This window comes from Platalea leucorodia (assembly GCF_965183815.1).
Source record: "Platalea leucorodia genome assembly, chromosome: 5".
NCBI lineage: Eukaryota > Metazoa > Chordata > Aves > Pelecaniformes > Threskiornithidae > Platalea > Platalea leucorodia.
The window spans coordinates 17610422-17632546 of NC_138827.1; the positions used below are offsets into that span (position 1 = coordinate 17610422).

General features: G+C 45.3%; 1 protein-coding gene across 4 annotated transcripts; it reads right to left on the minus strand.

The window, feature by feature from the left end:
• Positions 1-4165: 4165 nt before the first annotated feature.
• On the minus strand, positions 4166-21851 carry ZNF598 (zinc finger protein 598, E3 ubiquitin ligase). 4 transcript variants are annotated; one of them, XM_082314384.1, is made up of 12 exons: positions 21526-21851; positions 18395-18507; positions 16853-16982; positions 14344-14555; positions 13535-13752; positions 12683-12800; positions 11447-11628; positions 10109-10178; positions 8707-9470; positions 7562-7697; positions 6582-6726; positions 4166-6456 (listed from the first exon to the last, which is right to left on the minus strand). In XM_082314384.1, the coding sequence occupies exons 1-12, from the start codon at positions 21709-21711 to the stop codon at positions 6109-6111; spliced, it is 2622 nt and encodes an 873-aa protein (XP_082170510.1). In that variant the 5' UTR covers positions 21712-21851; the 3' UTR covers positions 4166-6108. The 4 variants fall into 4 exon arrangements, 3 of the variants coding, with proteins under 3 accessions (XP_082170510.1, XP_082170509.1, XP_082170511.1); XM_082314383.1 differs by having other exon boundaries at positions 10109-10181; positions 21526-21850; XM_082314385.1 differs by lacking the exon at positions 21526-21851 and adding an exon at positions 19080-21309 and having other exon boundaries at positions 10109-10181.
• Positions 21852-22125: the final 274 nt, after the last annotated feature.

The following is a 22125-nucleotide window of genomic DNA, read 5'->3' on the forward strand; positions in this document are numbered from 1 at the left end:
GGGAGCAGCCACCGTCTGCCGTCAGCTGCAGCAGAACCTCAGGGGTGAACATACATTTACCCTGTGGTCTCTAGAAATGAGGAATTCAGGCAGAGAATTGGAAAGACTTTACAGGCCACTGAAGTCCATCATGTGGGGGCACACGGCCCCCTGTTTGCAAATAGAGGGAGAGGAGAGTGAATGAAAAATGCCTGGGAAAGAGGCTGAGTTTTGGTTTTCAGCTGCAAAATTCCTGCCTTGTCAGAAACAACTCAGTGTGTGAAATCCAGTAGATCCTTGTCAGCAACCTGCCTGCTTTCCCTGCCTGTCTGCCTGCGCGGTGGCTGTGATCTGAGCTATTTGTCACTAAGAACTGAGCAAAGGAGCTGAAACTTGAATTCCCAACCACCTCGGTGGCAGCTCCATCCTTAGAGGCCCCCGGCTCCTGGTGAGCCCGGGTTTTGCCTTGCTGGTTTACGCCAGCAAAAGTTGCGTGCTGCCTCCTGACCTCGTGACAAGCAATAGTTACTGGACTGCCCCAGCTCTTCTTGTAGCAAAAACATCCAGCAGTTTTTTTGTCATCATTAACACAGCTCATTTCTACTGCTAAATTGCAAATAAATGCATTAATTAATAAGCAGCAAATCTCATCCTGAGCAGTCATTATCAGTGACAAAATGCGTTACTTGAATCCCCTACTATTCAGGCCGGGTTAAAATGTGCATTTGCAGCGAAGGCTTGCTTGGCTGGAGCTGAGCTCCTCCTGCTCTCCTGGCAGCACCAGAGCCACTGGAGCTGCTCAGGGATTTTTCAGGCAGCATTTCCCAACTCGGACACTTCTGCGCCACTGCAGCCTCCCCACACAGCGCGGCCGCGTGCGGTGGCACCAAGACCTGGTGTCCCGCCGCCATCCCCACCACGGGCTTTCCCAGCAGCGACAGCAGAGAAGACCTCTCTCCCTCTGGACACCTTTGCACCCACTTTGGGGTCCCAGCACTTTCAGGGTAGGCAGCGCTCAGCCCCGCTGCCTGGCCCTGCTGCCCGCAGCTGCGGCGGAGGCAGGAGCATGAGCAGGAAGATGCTGCACTGCTGTATCGGAGGTGTCACTTGCTTGGCTAATGCAAGGAGCAAGGAAGAGGTGACTGAGGGGCATCTGGCAGTGGCCCGTGCCAGCAGGGCTTAGTGAACAGTGAGACATCCTTGCATTAAGTAGACCAGGGACACCCAAACCCCAGTATGGCATAAGCCTAAATTAATTACATGACCCTTGCGATTTTTCTGGAGTCAGTCTTGCTGGGGGAAAAAAAAGGGCAAAGGATTTTAATACAGGGTACGGTAGAACTGTAGCAATATTTTCCTTAGAGGGAACACTGAAATTTTAGCAGCACAAACAGTGCTTGTGTTAATATTTTAGCAAAATTATAATCAATTTAAATGTTTAAATTGATTGTATGTGAGATAATGTTTGTTCAGTACATTGTATTTTTTCTAACTATATAAGTGTTCCAGAGTTTCCTTGTAACCGTAAAGAACTAAAGCTCTGTCTGACTGCGGGACGTGTCCTGACCCCTGGTGTAACCATGCTGAATATTACAACATCTGAATGTACGCACCGAGGCCTGCATTGCCTTTCTTTCCTCCCCACCCTCCCACCCGCCGGCGGTGGGACGCAGAAGGGACACACACACACACACACACGCACATGCACGCTCTCACGCCAGCCCCGACCTTGAGAGCAGCAACGGTGAAATGGGGACGACTTCAGCCCCCGGCCGAGGCACCGTTGTTCTTCTCAAGGTCAGCGGCTTTTCACAGCACCCCAAAAGTCAGTGTTACCTTTAACTTGCAGTCAGCACAGTGAGCGTGCAAGGACCTGGCTGTGTTTTGCTGGGCAGGAGAGGAGGAGAAGGGGCTTGGGCGCCCAAGAGGCTTCCTGGCAGCAGGAAGGCAGAACAGATTGCTCCTTGATTAAACCGGAGCCGGGAATAACATGTCCAGCCACACCAACAGGCACCTCAAGGAATCTCAACCCTCCTCCCTCTGCCACCAAAAATCTGCCGTAGTCCCTGTCGGTGGAGGGGAGGACGTCCCCGCCAGGGTGGCACTGGGAAGGACCGGGTCTGCAGAGGCAGGCAGCACGTACGGGCAGGCAGCCCACAACTGGTGCATTTTATCCAGACAACAGCGATGAGTTTATGTACATGGTCGCCCCGCCGAGGCTGTGTCAGCCAGGCAGGACGGGACAAGCTGTAATTAATGCGGTACCGCAACACCTAAGACACACATGCCTTGGAAAGAGCGTTTGCCCACCTTGAACAAAAAACATTTTCTGGTTTACTGGCGAGGCCGTTGCCGAACGCCTGTGTAGCTCCCCGACCCCGCGGCAGCATGGGCTGGCAGCTGCCGAGGCCCTGCTGAATTAAAACGTGCTTAAAGGCAGGGTGAGACGCCGGCCCCCAGCCTGGCCAGCGATGCCACGTGCCTACCCGCTGTACGAAATCCTCTTTCTTTGCAAGCCCCCGCAGCGTCCCCGCTAGCCGTTCAGTGTCAGCAGTGCATTAACTGTCGTAGCACACTGGCGTGTCCGTGACTCGTCAGGCAGACTAGTGTATACAGGTATGGACTGTAATTAAATATAACCTTACAGGCTTATGGTTAGAGAATTAGATCCATCGATGTAATAACTGTAGCATATTATTTGGGGTTCAAGTATTTGTAACATCCATCTTCCTACTTCTTTCTCCCAGTTTTTCTTCCTCCCTGCGCATTCGCTGTGGCACAGTAGCACTAGCAGCTTTCCTTGTAACCGGCCAGGCCACGTCCTAAAAGCATGCCAGGATTGTGCTGTGAATTTGTGCCATGCCAGCTGCTACCCCCATGCCGTCCTCGCAAGCTGTTTAATATAGCCTCTGTTCTCCTGGAGATCTCAGAAGGCCAGCAGCTAACGCAAGCTCGCAGAAGGCAGGACTGTGCCGCTCTCAGACTAGCATGCCGAAAGCTTCTGCATAGTGTTAGCACTGAATTTGGGTGTAAAGAATAGAATTCAAACAATCCTGGACCTTTCCTGGAGATGTATTCTACCAAATCACCTTGCTCCAGGAGGTTCTGTTGCGACAACATCGATATTTCTCAGCACTGAAGTTAACCACATCGTGAGTTTTGCATATTTGTTTTAAGCATATTAAAAGATTTGAAAAAATTGGACTTTTTTTCCAACGTTTTAAGCTCTTCCTAGCAAAGTGGAAGTTTTGCTTAACTGACACTTAGTAAAAAAAGACCTCCCCCTGTTACACGCTTCCGTATCTCATGCAGTTTGAGCAGACCCCTCCCTTTAAGTCGTGTCTACGAGCAGCTGGGGTTTCACTGGCTGTTCTGCCTGGACACGTTGTAGGATGAGTTTCCCATCAGTTCATGCTACAGCAGCAAGTGACAACTATGGCATTTCTTTTCCACTTCTGCTGACCAGCAGATCCTTACAGGGGTAATTCGTACCCTTCTCCCTCCGCAACCAACCCCCAAAACGGCGGATGGCTGGCTCTTCCTTAGTTCTGCCTGCTGCGGCTACGAGGTCACTTAAAACTAAGCTAACTGTGGTCGTTGTCCGCTCATTAGTAAATCACATCATTACTTTTGTGGGATCAGTATTTCTCTCCATAGAAGCTACCGTACAGATTTCCTTTCAGCCTTTGTTTTCCCAGAGGGTGCTGGGGAGAGCGGATGGGTCTCGTTCCGCTCTGGCTCGCCCCTAGCACGCTTCCCGATAGCCTCCTGTGTCAGAGGACCCTCTCCCACCACCAGTGAGGCTCAGAAACAGCCCTCACTGTATCAACTTGAAACCCAAGTTCAGCTGCCTGTATTTTGTTGCAATATGCATTTAAACCTCAGATTCTTTAAGAGTTTTAATATCAAACTGATACCAAATGTGGTTTGCAAATTTAAGTTTTTTTGCAGATACCTCTGTATAAGCAGACCGCTTCAGAGAGTTGCAGTTGTCACTAACCTTATGTGCATTGTAGTATAAAGTGGACTGTGTATGGACATAAGTTAAAAATGTTTACAACTTTTGTATATATTATACATATAAAAATATCTTTTGAGAGAACAATCTGTGATTATGTATTTTCAGTGTCCGTGTACCAACTGCAACTTATTTTCAATAAAGAGTTAAAAATGAATAGAAGCGGCCTGAAAAAAATTTGGTAATACTTTATTTAATCAGGTGAGCACAAGGAAACTGCATCATCAGGCCAAAGAGATCGATCGCCTCGAGGAAACTTACAGCAGCACCCGCCCGGTGGGAACTACGTATCTGCCAACACAGAAGAAATTAACTGAAAGAATCGAGGGAAGACGTAAGATGCTCCTGCAGAGAACACGCATTTCATTTCCTCTGAACTTGACAAACCAAAGGAAGAGAGAGGGAGAAGAGGTGACACCGAGATCCGTCGCTGACCAGCAGTGTTGGGGGCAGCTGGCATCGAACCGAAGCGCGGCTGCAGTCGGTTGTGTCGCGGTAGTGTCGGGGGCGCTGCGCCCCGCTCTGCTCGAGAGGAACCCGGCTCGGAGCAGGAACACAGACGTGTCACTACTTGTCGCGTATTCATGCATTTTACCATCAGCCATGCAGCCAAATAATCCTCCCCATCCCCGTTTCAGGGCGTGCAGCCTGGCCCCTGTGCTGAATACAACACTTTCAGGTATTCAAAACAGTCTTAATTATTTGGAAAAGAAACCAAAAGCACTTTGCAGCCTGACAGCAAGCAAAAATAAAAAGTGTAAGGCAAGGGAAACTTTCTGTAGCCAGGACTAGCTCTTCAGTAATACTCTGAGCTCAATTTCATAGAAATGATGCTTATATAAAAGCAGCGTTTTGTCACTAAAAATTACATAAATTAATTTCAACTTTATTCTTGCACGTTAAAAATAACTAAACCTGGTCTGCCGGGATGGGAGAGAGTCAGACACCGAATTACAGCCATGAAAGTGCACTGCAGGGAGGACTCGTCACTCCATCACGTCATAGCTGCTGCTGGAGGAGTTACTTCAAACGATGAATAGATTCCCCTCTTGGCTCCGAGAGGTGGAATTTAGAGATGCCAAGCAACATAAGCAAAGCTACTTCAGACTGGTATCACCAAGGGAGGTACAGGATGTAAACGCTCCGTACAGTCTTAACAAATTGTCCTTGTTAGTGCAGACCGCCGTAAACAGATAAATGCACTTAAAGGCACTGCAGATAAACATGGTCAGTGATCAGCAGCATTTAATGTCCCAATATGCTGTCGTTTGGAGCTACCACCATTAATACATCCAAGAAATTAGAAACATGGCAGTCATTAAATAAAATTACTGTGAAGTGTGCTTTACAGAAAGTAAAGCCTTAACGTTATTATTCTACATGCAGTGCTACAAAATAAGTTTCTTCAAAGAACATGTTACATAAAAGGTCAGAGGCAACTTCAAATCTCACGTTCAACTCATCACACAGATCAGTCCAATTCTTCAAGTAGTAGAATTAATTCCGTTTTCAGACAGGAATACTCTTTGCTATATGAGCAGCCCAATGTGTACACAGATGCAGCTGTAATGGTCTTACTCACCAGTGAGTAGCATCTTTTCCTTTTCTGCACCTTTGTAACCCTGACTACTGTGATCTTCGCAGTCACCGAAATAGCACAAAAAAAAAAAACCAGAATATTATAAAGGAAGCCACTTTTGCCTCCGTTCATTTCAGTGATTCATAATCTTCCCCCACCCCCCAAAAAAAGAAAGAAAAAACCCAAACCAGATGCTTATTCCCCTATTGTGTCCCCTGTCAGTCTTCAGATCAGAAAGTATTTTCTCAGCTATTGCATGTTACAGGAGAAAGGTGGCCCCCTGCCTGCCCACCCTGCGATTTCAGCCTAATTCTACTCAGGCGTTTCGGAAGCTCAGACTTTGGATGTTCATTAGCTACGGCGCAGTCCAGTGATCCCTTTGCACAGTATTTATGAACAGCACTGAGAGGGCTCTCTAACAGTTACCTGACTACTCAACCGGCACCGGCTCTCAGCCACACTACACTGCCAAACCTCATTCCAAAAAGTGCATATTCATAGACAGAGACGGTTTTATTGGTTTTCAGGAAAGCTAACTGATGATTCTGCTGATTGCTTGTAAGGAAGGGAACTCCTCATCCTCAATATGCAAAGCTTTATGGGTGACAACGTCCTGCTGAGTTAGTACTTGCTTACACGTTGGGCAGATATAGCAGTCGAGATCAGAGTTGGAGTCTGTCTGCCAAACATTCTTTTTGTTCTTTTTGGGTTTGTTTGAGCTCTGTTTTTCTTTGATTCTGAAATCGTTGTGAGCAGAAAGCAGTTCTTGTTGCTTAACTGTGTCCGGCAACAACACCAACAACTCATTAAAAATTTTCTTGAAGTTATCTCCAAGCAGTTCTCGGCAACTTTTGTAATACTGTGCTGCAGAAATCAGACCCTTCCGTGAAAAGAGAATTGGAATAATTAGAAAAAAATTATATTAAGAAAAAAAAAAATCTCACTGGGATTCACTTTCTCCCAGAGAGGAAGGTTCCAGGAATCTGAAGGTTCTTGCCCACTCACCTGTCTGAATTGCCCAGAATGAGTTTTAAATTTATTGAACTTGGACTCATCGCTTTGAAGAAATTCTTTAATAGATTGTATTAGCTGAATGTTCCTTTGCTGAAAGTTTTCAGGTATCAAGTACGATCCATGACAGGATTTTGGCCTGCATTTGAAAAGACCAAAAGTGACTTTGACACTGCTTCATGTTACACAAAGATGCTGCGGGATATACATTATATGGCTGTTCTATAGGATGCACTCCCTTTCTCCACCCAGCTACACATGCAACAACTATAAGCAGCACATAGCTATCTTGACAGGACGATGAAATGTGTCCTGTGGTATTACTGTATCAGATTCCAGCTTTACCTAGACAGAATATTTAAAATACAAGTTTATCGTCGTCTTGACTAGCCATTTTGTAAGCCAGGTTTACTAAAAAGACATGAGCAACAAAGACTGCACCACAAAGAAAACTGAGCAGATTAATACAGATGTCTGTATTAAACTTACACAAATTCCCCCCCGCCCTTTTCCTATAAAGTCATCTCTCTAGCCCAGAAGGGGACTGACCAGAGACCAGCTACTGGAAAGGTCAGAGCAATAAAGGCATTCGGAGGTCACCAAGGAAAACACGCTTCAGCACCTTGCTTCCGGGACTCAGACAGAATCAATGGAAAGGTTAAGAACTACGTTGGAGCTGCAGATTTTCAAATAAATCTAGAAAAGACAAAAATCTGAGCTGCCATACTGCACAGGTTTTCATTTCCTCAGACTTGCATCCACACAATGCCTGTGCTTTCTTTTACACAACTCTCCTGGATCCAGCCCACAGCAGCCACGGGACTCCCCAGTGGGAATCATTAAGTGGCTGGCCTCTGCGGCGGCACCTGTTTAGAATAATCCCCTCAGAGTATTTCATGCATTGTTTGAAGCCCATACGACATAACTGAGATGTGATGTGTAAAGTAACTTTAACTCGAAGGACTTTTACTTACTCTTTCAAAGATGTAGTGACAGGTTCAGAGATATTGGTGGATGGAATAACAGCAAAACCTGGAGGGGGTTTACTAACAGGCACCGACAGTCCCGGAGGCGGAGGAGGACTCTTTAATAGCACCACAGTGTTAAAGCCTAAATGAAAGCAGAGAACGGGCAGCAAGTTAGAGCACGTATCTGTGGCACCCACATGCCACCATCTAAAATTAACACCAGTGGTCTGACGTACTCTCCAGAAGCACTAGGAAGTAGAGTCAGCAGTGCAGACATCACTATATTGGAAAAAACCTAAAAATTAGAGAGGTGGAAATCTGTTGCCTTAACTGCTAGGTCAAAAAGCACTTCATAGTGGCTGATGTTACTCTACAGAGAAAGTGCTTTAATTACTAATTTACTTTTTCAAAAGAAAATAATTTTTAAAAATCCACTCAAACTCACGATGAAAAACACTTTTACATTATTGAAGTGAACAGAAATCACTTCAGAAGTCACAACAGCACTAGGCATCGCATGTTCTAGCATACTCCACCGAGCAATATCTGCAGAGCAGCACAGAACAAAACAGCTATGCAAGCATCTCCTGATGCGATTCTACTTTCATTAAAACCACTGTCAGTCACATTTGTTGCTATGTTACTCCAGTTTTACAAGATTATGGCACCGCTAAAAGCACGGGCGTTAAATCTCTGCAAATACAGAACAAAAGTGACCAAGCAAGCCAACTTGTCAGTACCAGCAGGCACAGGTCTCGGCTAAAGAGATTCCCTTTGCCCGCAGGGGCTTCCAAATTAGGTCTTAAAGCACAAAAGCACACATACATGTCAGACATGACTCATCGGAAAAGCAGTGACAGGTAAAGACCGGCTGCTCATCAGTGAGCTACCCCCAGCAAGCAGACACCTGCAGCTGCATGGAGCAGAGGCGTCCCAACATTGCCACCGCTTCAGCCATGTTTCACAGAGGACATTCAAGCCCATCCATGTCCCCCAGACTGCCTTTTTAAACTTCAAAGGCTAACCTAGCACGTGGTGGCAGAACTGCTCTTCACATGAGAGCCAGAAGGAGCAGTTTATACATCTCATCCACATGCCACATTTCTCTAAGCTACAGCCAAGCAAAGCTGGCCTTGCCCTGCAGTGCTTACCTGGTGGCGGGGGCATTCTAGCTGATCCTGAGCTCCCAAGAGCTGGGAAGTCTTCCTGAGGTAAAGGGCATTTGTTAGTCACTGTGGGCTTTTTAAGGCCAGGGGGCTCTTTGGGTGTACTACAGATCACTAATGATTTTTCCGAATGACCATTCATGACAGCTGCAGATCTATCAGGGGCGTGAACAGTAGAGGATGCATTTGATGTCTGCTCGGCTTCTGGCGGCTTTTCAGTCGATGACCTGGGAAACGATGTCTCCTGTAATGGGTGTGGGGATGACGGTCTCTGCTTCTCAACCCCCATCTTCTTTTTCTTGCTCACTTTTGTAAAAGTTTGTGAGGTAGAAGCTGCTAGCAAGGACGATACATCAAACATTGTCGGCGTGTTTCTGATCTCCTGGGTTGTCAAGCCACTACCACTGTCTTCATCGTCTGACTGAGAGAGTTTATTGCTCTTCTTACTGCCCTTAGTGTTATTCAAGGAGGTTGTTTTTTTGGCTATCTGGTTTACGCAGGGGTTGCTAATGGCTTTGACTACATTTTTACTGGAACCATTGTTCCATGCAGATGTGATGTTAGTTACTGTTTTGTTGTTAGGCCTCATTTTGGACACCAGAGCTGGAAAATCCTCCTCTTGAAAAGCTGTTTTCTTTGCAGTCGCTGTATATGTCAAAGACATCCCAGAAGAGATGGTGGGTGCTGCAGAGGACGACAAGCTCGGGAAATCTTCTTCTTTAAGCTTAACCGCTGCTAGCTGGGCAGAGCTGTGAGAAAGGAAAAGCACAGCTGGTTACACCGGTGCTGCAGAGGCAGCACAACTCCAACAGGCAGAACGAGCTCCATACCTGTCTGCACTCTTCCTCAAACTATCACTTAGGGTGGCATAACTGACCGAACTTAACAGGATGCAAATGCACTCAGGCTTGTAAACTGTGCCTGGAATGGGTCTCCTCAAAGAAGTCACACTACAGCCCCGGTGTGTTATCAGTACTGTCTTAGTACACCCCACCTTGACCAGAGCTGCACACACAGGCACATTCGAACTGCCACATCCTGCAAAGACACTGTTCTAATAATCACTGATTCCAGGAGATGGTGAATTTTAAAACTCGCAGTATACAGCTCCTTCAAGGTAAGCTATCAAGTTAAAAATAGCTGGAATAGAGAATATTGAGAACTTCCCTGAAATTGCACCACCAAAAGATGAAGCCATGAACTGAAGCAACAACTGACGCCGTTCATGCAGGTGACTAGCACAAAAACAGCTTGAGGCAGAAGGGGGCCAGGGCAGGGGGGAAGCATTTGTAGTTTGTGAGCTGTAAAATTATTTTCTCCAGAAAGGCAGAACATATGTAAGTTTCTAAATCTGCTTTCTCATTGCTGCAGCCTTGCACAAACTTACCCTTGTAGAGGTCCCGCTGCTGAACCAATTGCTGGAAAGTCATCTTGGCTTAAAGCACCGTTAGCAGCTGCTTCTTTTGGAGTATTGACAAAAAGAGCAAAGAAATGTTTTCAACTAAAATCCATTCATTTCAGAGTGGAAGCTATCAATGAACATGACAGCAGCATTAACAAGTCCTATTTTCAGCAGCTGATGATGTCATTAACTGTGACATTCCAAAAGGACAATTTAAATCCATGCATCACTATTTCCTTCAATTAACTGCATTCACCATTATGTCATCGTGTACTGGCTGTAGCATGCGGGAAATTCATGATACTTAACATGAGCAAAACATTGGTTGATAAGTACTTTGTGAGGGAACCCTCTAGAGACTGAGATGCCAATGCCCCCAGCCATCTGCTCCATGCTTCTGCCAGAGGTTAGCACTCAACTGCCTGCCCAGGGTCAGGATGCTCGTGAGAGTCTCAGTGTTCTGACTGCGGTATGCTGGTGCTCCTCTTGGAAAGCTGCTCCTCTGAGCTGTCCATCACACCTCTGACTGCACAGATGCCCAAGCTGCCCAACAATTAGCTCCTGGGCAGTCATTTTGCATTGAAACATAACTCATTCCTAATTTAGATTTGCCTTAAAATCCAAATCCGGTGCTACGGACTGCAGCAATTCAGGGACAGATTGATAACAGCTTTGACATGCATGCAGCAAAAGCCGGGCAGGCAACTGGGGGAGATAACCTTGCCTGTCATCCCCAGCTGAGCTGTACCCATTAACCAAACAGAGTTCTCAGCAGCTCTCAGTTCATAATGAACACATACAATCTTTAAGTGGGAATCCTGTTGTAGGAGCAGTGGAAAATGGATTTGGAGCAACAGTAATAGCAAAACACCACTGCATCATATTTACTTGCCCCAAACTGGACCTGGGTCAAAACAGTTAAAGGTTTGCTTTCACCAATTATAAACTTTTACTGGGAATAACTTGTTCTCAAAAAAGGGGAAACTCAGCTCAAGCATCACAATAAATCAATTCTTACATGCTAGAGTAGGAAATGGCACATTCTTAGATTATACTGATTTGAATGGAACATCACACGTACTCTCATACATTAATTGCATCCGATATTTCTACCCAGGTCTATTTCAAGTATAACCTACTGCAGGAATCCCAGCCCGCTTGGACACATTTCACTGCAAATCCGTGTTGCTAGATTATATTCTGCATAGCTCTATCCACATCCACCAGCTTTTGAGAACAACCCATGGCGATCCCCATTTTTGCCAGGCTGATCTCCACACCTATCGTGCCTGCCTGCAGCTGCAGAACATGTTCAACACTAACCTGTAGCATCGTTTGAAGACTTTGGCACACGTTTGGAGCTGAGCACTTCAGAATCCCTCAAGTCCTCCTTTTTACCTCTACTGCTGCTGTCCTCTTTGTCTTCTATGCGTTTTTTCTCCTCTTGCCGTTTAGCTGCTACAGATGCCCTGACTGCTGCTGCAACGTCTCTATCTTCTTCTTCCCTACAGGACAGGGCAGATTTTCTTGGTCAAACAGTAAGGATTATCGAGCATCTTTGTCTCACTCCAGCTCTCACCTCTCCGGTGTCAGCTCCGATGACTGTCCCTGATCTTGTGCTGCCACCTGCTGAGAAGGCTAAAACAAACCCACTACTCCAAAACACCCTGGCACCAGCTGGTGAGACAGGCAACATTCACCCCCTGGATTTGCAAGTTCTACACGTGGTAATAACAATCCAGGCCAGAAGAAACTGGGGTGAACTGGGAGAGACAGTACCAAGGATGCATGGGGACACCTGTCTCTCCCACTCATTTTCAAACGTATGAAATCATACTTGTAGGCCACAGTAATTCTTTGAAACATGGTTTGTCATGAACTCTCAACACATGCACAATCCACATGCGACACCAACATATAAGTGTTTGGAGATGGACTTTTCCCCCAGTGAAATCACCAGTAATGAACCAGCTGACCGTCCAGCGAGAAAAAGAAGAAAAATAGATGTGCAGTATGTATAAAGCGCTCAGGTCTTGTGTGGATGAAGAGACATATAAATGCAAAATTTTATTTCAATACTTAACCCTCTTCTTTTTCCAAAGCACTCAGTCTGGCCACACAGAGATCTGTTAGTTCAATGAAAAGCATGGTCCTTAGAATAGGAACTTCAGGACTACCCAGACCAAAAAGTCCATTAAACCTGCAAACACTTGTCACTTACTTCAGAAAATCCTATTTAGAAAAGTTAGCATAAAAACAGTTGCTGAAATTAATTTACGATTCTGAGTATTTAACCCACAAGTTGAAGATCACATTGTTTGCTTCCAGTGTCAACTACAGAGAGCTGAAACGTCACACAACACAATTTCACTTTGACCAAGCATGTACTCAGCAAACAGGCATAGACTGAAAGCTAGTTCTACTCTCAAGGATTCACTATGGAGGCTTCCAAATCTTGTACCCACTTCCTTCCTACTGGTCCACCAAAACATTGTTAATTGGTAAGTAAAAAACAACTCTAAGCAGCAATAAAAATCCACAAAATGTTGTGCTACTCACCTCTTATATCTCCAGCTGCCTCTTCTGTTTTGTTGACTTCCTCGGCCGCCCAATCTACCTGACCTCCCTTGCCTGTTATACCTGTCAACTTCTTCATAGTCCTCTCCACCTATAACACCTAAACAGGAGGGATGGTTGATCACTCTCAAAGTTATTTCTCTAATCTGGGCATCACACTATGCCTGAAAAAAGCTAAAATATACTAGTACAAACAAATCTATCTTGATTTCTTTCTGATGATTAAGTAGTCTATATAACCTTCAGGATTGCTACATTAAAATATATTCTGCAGTATATGGATTCCATGTATTGTAACCTGTGATGTGAGTTTTGAGCAATTTTGGTTTTATGCACAGATCTCTCTACATACAGTTCCACAAAGAAGAAAAGTTCATGTGTATGTTGATCTCTGTACTCCTAAGCGGATATGCTACCCTGGTCTCATGCTCCGCCTTCATCACTACTTTGTATTAACTGTAATATAAGTCATTCATGTAATTACAAATTGGAGAAGAAAGTCAATAATTTTCCTGATTTATCATCATTAAATCCACACATGGGGAAAAAAAAATTGTAAAGCAATTCAGGTTGGAAGAGACCTCTGGATCCCCTCACTCAAAGCAAGGCCAACTCTGAAACTACATTAGGTTGCCCAGGGCTCTGTCTGGTCAAGTTCTGGATATCTTCAAGGACAAACTCAACAACCTCTCAGGGTCCTGTTCCAGGGCTTGCCCACCCTCTCTGTAAAGAATTTCTTCCTGGCTAGGAAATGTTCACCAAATGGTCCTGAAAACCCTCAAAGCAGTAAGAACGAATATGTTGCTGTCTACCTCATCCCACGACCACACTTACCCTCATTCCTCCTCTGGTGCCTAGGAGCATAGTTAAACTGAAGGTCTATCTGCCGGTTCTGCCTGGCCTCTGCCCTGTTCTTGCTGTGGCAGGCCGTTTTGTGCGCTTTATAATCTATTTCGGTGCGGAAAGCATGGGTAAACTGTTCTGTGCTGCACCGTCCCTCTTCGCAAAGGAAGTGTTTTTCGCGGAAGTGTTCACGAAGGTATTCATAATCACTGGAAAGAGAAAAGAGGATGAGCTGCAACCTTCCCAACATATTTGTTGGAAAAGTATAATAGTAACTAATGGTATATGGTTACTCTTACAAGATGAAATGAAGACAAGCCCAGGTGGTTGGTTCTTTCTTTATCCCCAGGCAAACTTTCCAGCTGAAACCACTTGTGTACAGTCGACATAGACCTTAATGCATGATCCCAGATGTTAAACTAAACCTACTGGCTGATACTCATCACATCCAGCTGTACATAAGGCATGTATTTCACAAAAGAAAATTTACTTCTATCTGCTTTGCCCATGAACTTTGGAGTATTAGAGTTAACATACTAGACAGCTGCAGACAGCTGCTGTCATGCTGCAAAATGTAACCTTTAATGTTTAACATTAATGAAGAAAACTTCAAAACATGAACTAGACAGAAAGGGATTACTTTGACTGTTGGTTTGAGGAACAAAAGAGACCACAGCCAACCTGCTCACATTCTTGACCTCTGTCTTCAAGCACTACTTTCCCCAAAACTCAAAGCCGATCCAAACAATTTTTCCTCAAAATTTAAGCTACAGAAAGAGGAGTAAACTGCTTGCACAGACCTGTAGTATTCCTGAGCACCATCAGAGTCACAGAAATGACAAAAATAATGATCTCGTCTTAGGTGTTTCAGTAACTCATCATTATCCAAATAACGCTCATCACAAAATTTACACAGGGGATGCCCACGATGAGAGGTGTCATCTGGATCTCCATGGATTCGATGACGGGCGAGGTCCTTACGAGAATACCATTTCCGTTCATAAGTAAAAATCTGAAGGAAAAAAAAAAATTATTTCTTCTTGTGAACATAGAACAAAATGGAATAAGCCAGATTGTGCACAACTTGTTCATTTGTAGGGCTGGAAGATTTGCTTCAGAAAGGCGCAATTTGACAACCGACACCTAAAATTTTCAGTGAATAGGAAACAAAATTCAAGTGATAGAGCCAAATTAAATCTAACGTGCATTTCACTCAGTTTGAACATTGGAAACAGATCTAATTCACCTTTTTTGCTTTTACATTTTTTTGTGTGTATTAACATAATGCAACAAACTTTAAATTATAATTTCTGGTGTGGAAAAAAATCCCAAATATGTATTTATGAACATACAGTATTTTGCACACTCAAACTGAAAAAAACCCCATAAACTAGAAGTGAGCTCTTTTACTTTCCTCAGATAGCAACCACCTCAAGATAGCTACATACAAAGAATACAGTTCAGTGAACAAATTTTGTATTATAAGCCCATCTTCTGTCCCTACTAACACGTGAGCTATTTTGGTAGGAAGGGTTCTGAAGATGCCAAAAAGATCAACACATCCTTGAGAACAGAATATCCTTTATTTCTCGCCTAGAGAAGGAGTGTTAACTTGTTCGGGGAAAAGGTTCATTTAGCTTAGCTAGGGTTGACTGACTGAAGCTTCTGCGAGTTTAAGAACATCTTTTCAGTTGGTACTACTAATATGGAACTTTTTTCTGAGAAATAAAAATCTCTGCAATACTTTGAAATTAAAAGCCAACAAGTTCTACTGTTGTTTGTGAATTCTCTGGGAGAAATGATACCAAACAAGTTCCTTTAGTGCTGGCTACTTAAGCTGACTGTGGAAACACCTTCACCAGAGCTCAAAGGACACAGCAACTGAAAGAAGCAGTCTTGCCCTCCCCTGACCACTTCCTTTGAATTAGCTCTGGTGATTGCACTACTACAGCAGAGAGAGTCAAATCTGTTCACTGAAAGCTAACTCTGGGAAAAAAAAAAAAAAAAAAAAAAAACAAAAAAAAAACAACCCAAAACATATTAGCATTCATTCAGAGCAATCTGACCACTTCTGGATCCTGTCCCTTTCGGCAGTAAACTACAGCTCAGTTGGCATAAACCAACTGTGGCACCACAGGACAAATGCATTTTTCCGATTTGATACTTAATTGGTTTCAGAGAAAGCAAACACACATGCAAAACCATGTGTAATGAGTTCTAAAAATATGCGTTCATGCATTAAATTCCCTCCTACAACAATAAGGAATGCTGACAACTATTAGACACAGAGGTTAGCAGCCCTAGAGTTCATTTAACAGCAGCTGCTGATTTTGTATGGTGTGTAATTCTGAAATACAAAACCCACTCTAGCTCCAGGGAGAGGTGGAGTTCTGACTTTCAGAAAGTGAAAAAGCATCACCTTACTGACGTAACACCAGCCCTTCTAAGTGAAGTTTGGAGGGATCAAAAAAATAAAGAAGGATGATAATGGTGATGGCAAGATGTGTAGTTTTAAGGCCCAATACACATGATCTTTTCAGACATAGACAACTCAGCTTTCCAGTAACTGTTTTATCTTTAGCAGGTTGCAAAATACATTTTAAAGCAGCCCCTGGTCACGTTCTACATGTGTACATCAAACACAGCACACCTCAATTGCAGGCAACAGTAAGTTTCATTTTCCAATCAAGTCAACAAGATACAGGAAATTTGTTCTGAACAAATAAACAAGATAATGAAATATAATTGTATTTCATTAAACCAGCAAGATGGATTCACATCCTGTACATGATCCAACTGTAAATGTTATGTTGACTCTGATCTGAGAAATAAATCCATCACTCCATGATGCATTCTGCTTTCTGAACTGGCACCAGTTATTTTCTTAAGTTACAGTTTTAGCTCGTAAAGTCATTACGAGTATAAGTCTTAATAGACATCAAATCTCTACCGTTACAGTTGTAACGAAGTCTGCCTACAACTCAGGATTAACTTCCCACCAGACAGTTACGGTTTGGTATTTACACAGGTCATGGCAGAGGAGCTAACATCAGAAGGTTATTAATATGGTTGGGCTTAATTTAAAATACAATCCACTGAGAACCTTCAGGCCTTCTTCATTAATCAGTTTATGGAAGAAGAAAGACTTAAAACAAAGCAACTGGCCTCACTGCAGGCAGACAAGGAAACTTCAAAAATAGAATCAGTGCTGTTCAGCCACCCCCTTCTTCCCACCTCCCCAAGTACTCTTGCAGGTCATATAAGGAAGCACCCCTCCTTCACACACATTAAAACATAGAACTAGCTCACCTTTAAGTGTTTAACACAGAGTTTGCAACAGAAGAGTTCATGCTGCTTCCTCATGTGCTGTTCCAGATCTGCAAAGGTATTGAACGGCTTCAGATCTGGACACAAAGAGCATTCATGCTGCAGCAGCTTCCTAAGGGACAAGAAAGATTTCCTAAAAATTATCTGATTCCCTCTTCGCAACCCGATACCTTTATTGAAAAACAAATGTTCCATCAGTGGCAGAAGGCTGCGTTTTTATAGCTCCCCCAGCAATTTGTAATGAGGTTAGCGTCCTGCTTATTCCAAGAATACTTTGTCATCCGTCAGGAGCAGAACAGAACCAAATTACACAGAGGCGTCAACTCTAAGAGAAGAGCTGAACAGTCACAGTGTAAGTAATACACTGCCACTATAAAATTGTAACATGTCCGTGCAACAAACCCCTTGGTTATTGAAGATTCAGCTAATATATGCAACACTCACATCCAATTTAATTACATTCTCTACTGTCAGAAACTGAAGAATACGGTGCGGGAAGATAAAAAATTGCAATAGAAAAGCGGGGGAAACAAACAAAAAACCCACAATGATTCCCAACAAGAGGTGAAGACAGAGCACTGGTCTCAGTGGGAGACCCCACTCCCTCGCACTTGATTACTGCCCACGGAACTGTAATCTCAGCAACTCTCCAGAAATCGTATCATCAAAAGCAATTCCCAGAGCTGGTGTATAATTCATCTGAACATGCTTCCAGCTGATTCTGCTCACTAAACTCATTGCCCAATTCCATAAATATGAAGTCATACAAAACTGTAAATGTATCAGCAAAGCTACATTCTTAGCCCAAATCAGGTTGGATGTAATGCACAATTCTCCAAGAAAAAGGTACCATTGCCTACACGGTTTCATCTTTTTTCACTCTTCTTTCCCTTTAACTGCTTTTAATTATCTTAAAGCCTCCCAGTTAAGCAGGTGACGAGAAATATTTTTAGAACATGATGCTGATGCCACATTTTTTACTCTACATGTTTTTTTACTTCACCCTTTTTCTCTCCCATTTAGAATTGAGATCTTTGTAGGCAGACAAGGTTGCTCTCCTTTTCATACAACGTTTGGTACGATTGGTTTTGATTAGTCCTTACACAGCACAGCAATAAATACAATTATAATAGTAATTCAGTCTTTACCAATTTCCACAGCAGCCATGCAAGGAATGAAAAGCCTTTCAGCAAGTTTGCTGTTGCTAAAGAAGCAAAAAGCAGCTTTTATTGACAGAGCAATGCTTCTGTATTATGCGTCGGTGAATCTAACGCTACAGCCTTGAGGAGCTGCCCCCTTTGCCAACTGTGGTACTGAGCATTCATGCCAACCGCGCCACTCCAGCCTCTCATCCTACCAAGTCACCATGCACTACATGGTGACTAACGTACGCAGCGCGGCAGCCACTCTATTCCCAGGAAACAAAACCACACTGTTGTACTAAAGCATGCATTTCCTGCCACGTAACGCAGATAAGAATATGCTGCTTTAGGGTTATGTTACAGAAAGGATTCCAGTACATACCTGTACAGTGCATAAACATCTCCATCCATAAAATAAATGTCATATTTCTTCTCATATTGCAACTGGTTAAGTGCTATTGTTGAGAAAGATGTAAGCTTCCGTCCAAAGACAACCTGCAGGCAACACAACACAAGAATCAGCGAGAGCACGCTCAGGCTCCACAGTCTTTGAGATTCCAGATAAACTCCTCAGCGCAAACTTTGTTTGCTAGGGAACTCGCCATAGCCTGAAGCTTGGAGAGCACTTGCAGAGCTTTGCGTCAGTCCCAGCTGCTCGTCCCCACCCCCGGTTACTGCCCCAACTGTCAGCAAAGCCACTGTGACTGCTCCTTATCAACTTCTAGCAAGTGAGCCAGCTTAGATGAAGGTGGATTGGACCAGCCTGATCTTTGGATTTTGAAGTAGATCAGGAAACTCTTTTATGGTATGTTTTGCTACCACAGCTGTGCTAAGAGTAAATATCTTCAACCAGTTTGATCCCTTCTGGAGCGAAGGCCTGTCAAGAGCCCTGCACTGAGCTCCCTCCTATCTCCTGGTAGGAGATCACACAGAAACCTATGGTCTCTAAGTGCAGAGTGACATTACTCAGAGTCTGACTGGGAAATCACTGTTTCTTCTTTCCTTAACTACCAGGAAAGTGAGAAACAAAACGCTGCATCACATTCCAAATTATTTGTACCACATACCCCTTCTAAGGGAACCTGCTTGCTCACAGTTGCTCCCGCTGACCTCCAAGCAGCTTGCGTCTCACACTGCAGCCGTTTACGATATTGCATCCTTCTTTAGAAGCCACCTACCACTGGTCTGCTCCAGCACACGTTCCCAGTTTGGGAAGCGCTGGGGTAGCAGCAACATTTATGAAACAGCTAGAGTTACCTGCACCAGCTCAGAAAGGCCGAGACACAAACACAGTAAAGTGCCTTTCAGTTCTTACAGTAACCGTTTTAAGTCTAGAAATACCTACAACCTTAATAAAAGCATTCAACTACACAATATACATGTAGTTTAGTCTTGTTAAATCACTCCTCTGCCCTTGTTGGGGTGAAATACCATGGAACAAGTCTTTTGTGTCTGGTTTTGTGGGTTTTTTTTAAAGCTTTCTTTACAGCAGGGCTACTTTTAAGTTAACCAAAACAAAACACACACACACAACTTGCTGAGATAGCAAGTTAAAATAAAGAGCATACAAGTTTGAGTTTGTTGGATAAATGACAACTGTGACTAACACCAATTATTTAAAAAATTTCATTTCAGTGAAATTGTATTGACATTTCATTTCAGCCCAAAGCGAGTTTTAGAAGAGAGGAATGGATTGCTGAGAAGGAGATCCTCCAAGCCTGATCCAAGTACACATCAGGGTTAGTTTACAGGTCAACAAGTAATCCTTCCTAACTTCACTGCTACAATTACGCATCACTGAAAGCCCATATTACCATAACAAGTATATCCTGCTTTCTCCTCCGCCATGTTCTGTACTGCCACTCATCTTTATAGTTACATTTCCTCTGGACATTCTGCTGTGATACTTAACCAGTTCAGTCTACGCTACCCTGTACACCACTGAGATGTGGCAGTGTCGTACTTGCCTCTTCTAATTCCACACATGCTATGCAAATTAAGAGACCCAGTTTTAGGTCCCACGTATACATTCAGTTCATTCAAAGGCAGTTTTGATGTGATTTATGCCCCCAGTATCTTTTTTCTTTCCTTGGGACAGATGGGTGAACAGACAGAACAGTATTATACTGTAACTTAAAGACAAGGAGGCGGAAAAAAAAAGAACACAGACATTAAAAATGACCTCTCAGTCAATTATCATAAAAGGACCATTTTAAACAGTTAATAAAGGAGGGAGAGAGATGGCTGAATGAAGCAAAGGTCAGGCCACATAATGTAGCAATATTACAGAACTGAAAAGCTCTCGAGATTTAACAGTCCACCTGCGACCCTAAGACAAGCAGGTTTAAGGATGAAGAGCAACATCACAGCTTGCTTCTTCCTAAGGCGGGAGAAGCAGAGCAGCAGCTCCTTGGAGGATGATCAGAGATAAAAATTACTTCCACCGAGTATCTTTCTGTACACAGAAGCTACTCACATGCCAGCAAGCTCCGTCTAAAAACCACATTGACCTTTCTGGCCTCCACAAAGTCTGAGGATCTTCAGCACACAGCCCAAGAGCTTCAATCCCTCCAGCCATTGGAACAACATGAACAGCGGCCAACGCCAAGTTTAGCTGGGGGGCTCTCCTTTCGCCAAGGGGAGAGCCCCCTCCCCTGATATATTTGGTTTATTTCATTTCCTAAACTACCTCAGTATATTCCTTTTAGTGCTAGTACCAACTCTTTTCTTTTTAAAGGGTCTGGTTTACCCTGCGTTAGTTCCACAGAAACAAATTCATGTATGAAGATTTGCTTATAAAAACATCCTTGAACAACTTTCCTTCATGCAGCTCACCGCTGCACCGAGCCCTGGGCTCCCTGCACGCAGCCGAGCCACAGCATCAGAGCGGCTTCCCCTCGACTCCGCAACAGGGCCCTGCGCTACCGCACCCGCGGGCCGTGAGGAAAACACAAATCTACCACAAAATTTATACTTTCTAAGCACAGGCCCGACAGACAGCTCACGCAAACGGGAACTGGAGGCAAATGCAGCGTGGTGTGCTGTAAGGCAAGGCACGAAAAAATACAAAATATGTTCTCCCCCGAGCTTAAAATCAAGTCAGGAATTCGGCAGGACGACGGAGTCATCTGAGATCACGTAATACCAGCTCTGGAGAGCAAGCCCTGCTGATTTAAAAAACATCCCCTTTAAATTCCATTTTTTTCACATTTTGTTTCCAGCACCCCTCCCGCCTCCTCTGAACGGCAGCCGCGCCGCCGGGAGCGCGGCAGGCGGCGGACAAACCCGGAAAGCTCCGGGCCGGGGGTGTTTCCACCCTCGGGTTCCACTCAGCAGATTTCACGGGTGGCTCCGCGGCCCCGCTCCCGCCCCAGCCCGGCCCGAGGCCTCCCTCCCGCCGCGGCCCTGCTCCCCACGGCAGCCGGCCCCAGCCCAGCCCCAGGCGGGCCCCGGCACCGTGCGGAGGGAGCGGCCCGGCCCCACCGGCTACGAGGGCGCCGGTCCCGGCCTCACCTGGCCCAGCTCCTCCCGGCACACCGCGCAGTACCGCACGCCGCACAGCGCCCGCATCCGCACCGAGCACCGGTAGCAGATGGGGTGGTCGCAGCGGCCCAGCGCCACCACCTCCAGCTCCCCGCAGCACAGCACGCACGACCCGTCCGCCGGGCCCGCTGCCGCGCCGGAGGCCGAGGCGGCCATGGCGGCGCCGACCCGCCGCGGCCTAGGCCCCGCACCGCCTAGCAACCGCCCGCACCATCGAGAGGCGGCCTAGAGCGCCGCCCGGCCCGCCGCGCGACTCTCCGCCCGGCTTCCGACCATAGAGATCCGCCCTCGCGGATACCCGGCGCCTGCCCCACCGACCACCGAGTCTCCGCCTAGAGCGGCGCCTCGCTCCCCTAATTACCCCCCACGACCGCGCGAGCGCCACTCCTTCTGACGTCACCCCGTGTCCTCCAGTGTCCGACCATAGAGGAGCAGCCCAGAGCGCCCCATCGCCCCGGGCCGCACTAGCCTCGCTCTTGCAGGTCCCTGACCATGGAGAAGGGCCGCCCGGAGCGCCTCCGCGGCAGAGCCCCTCTAGCTGCCTCTCGCTGGCCTCCCGTGAGGCGGAGG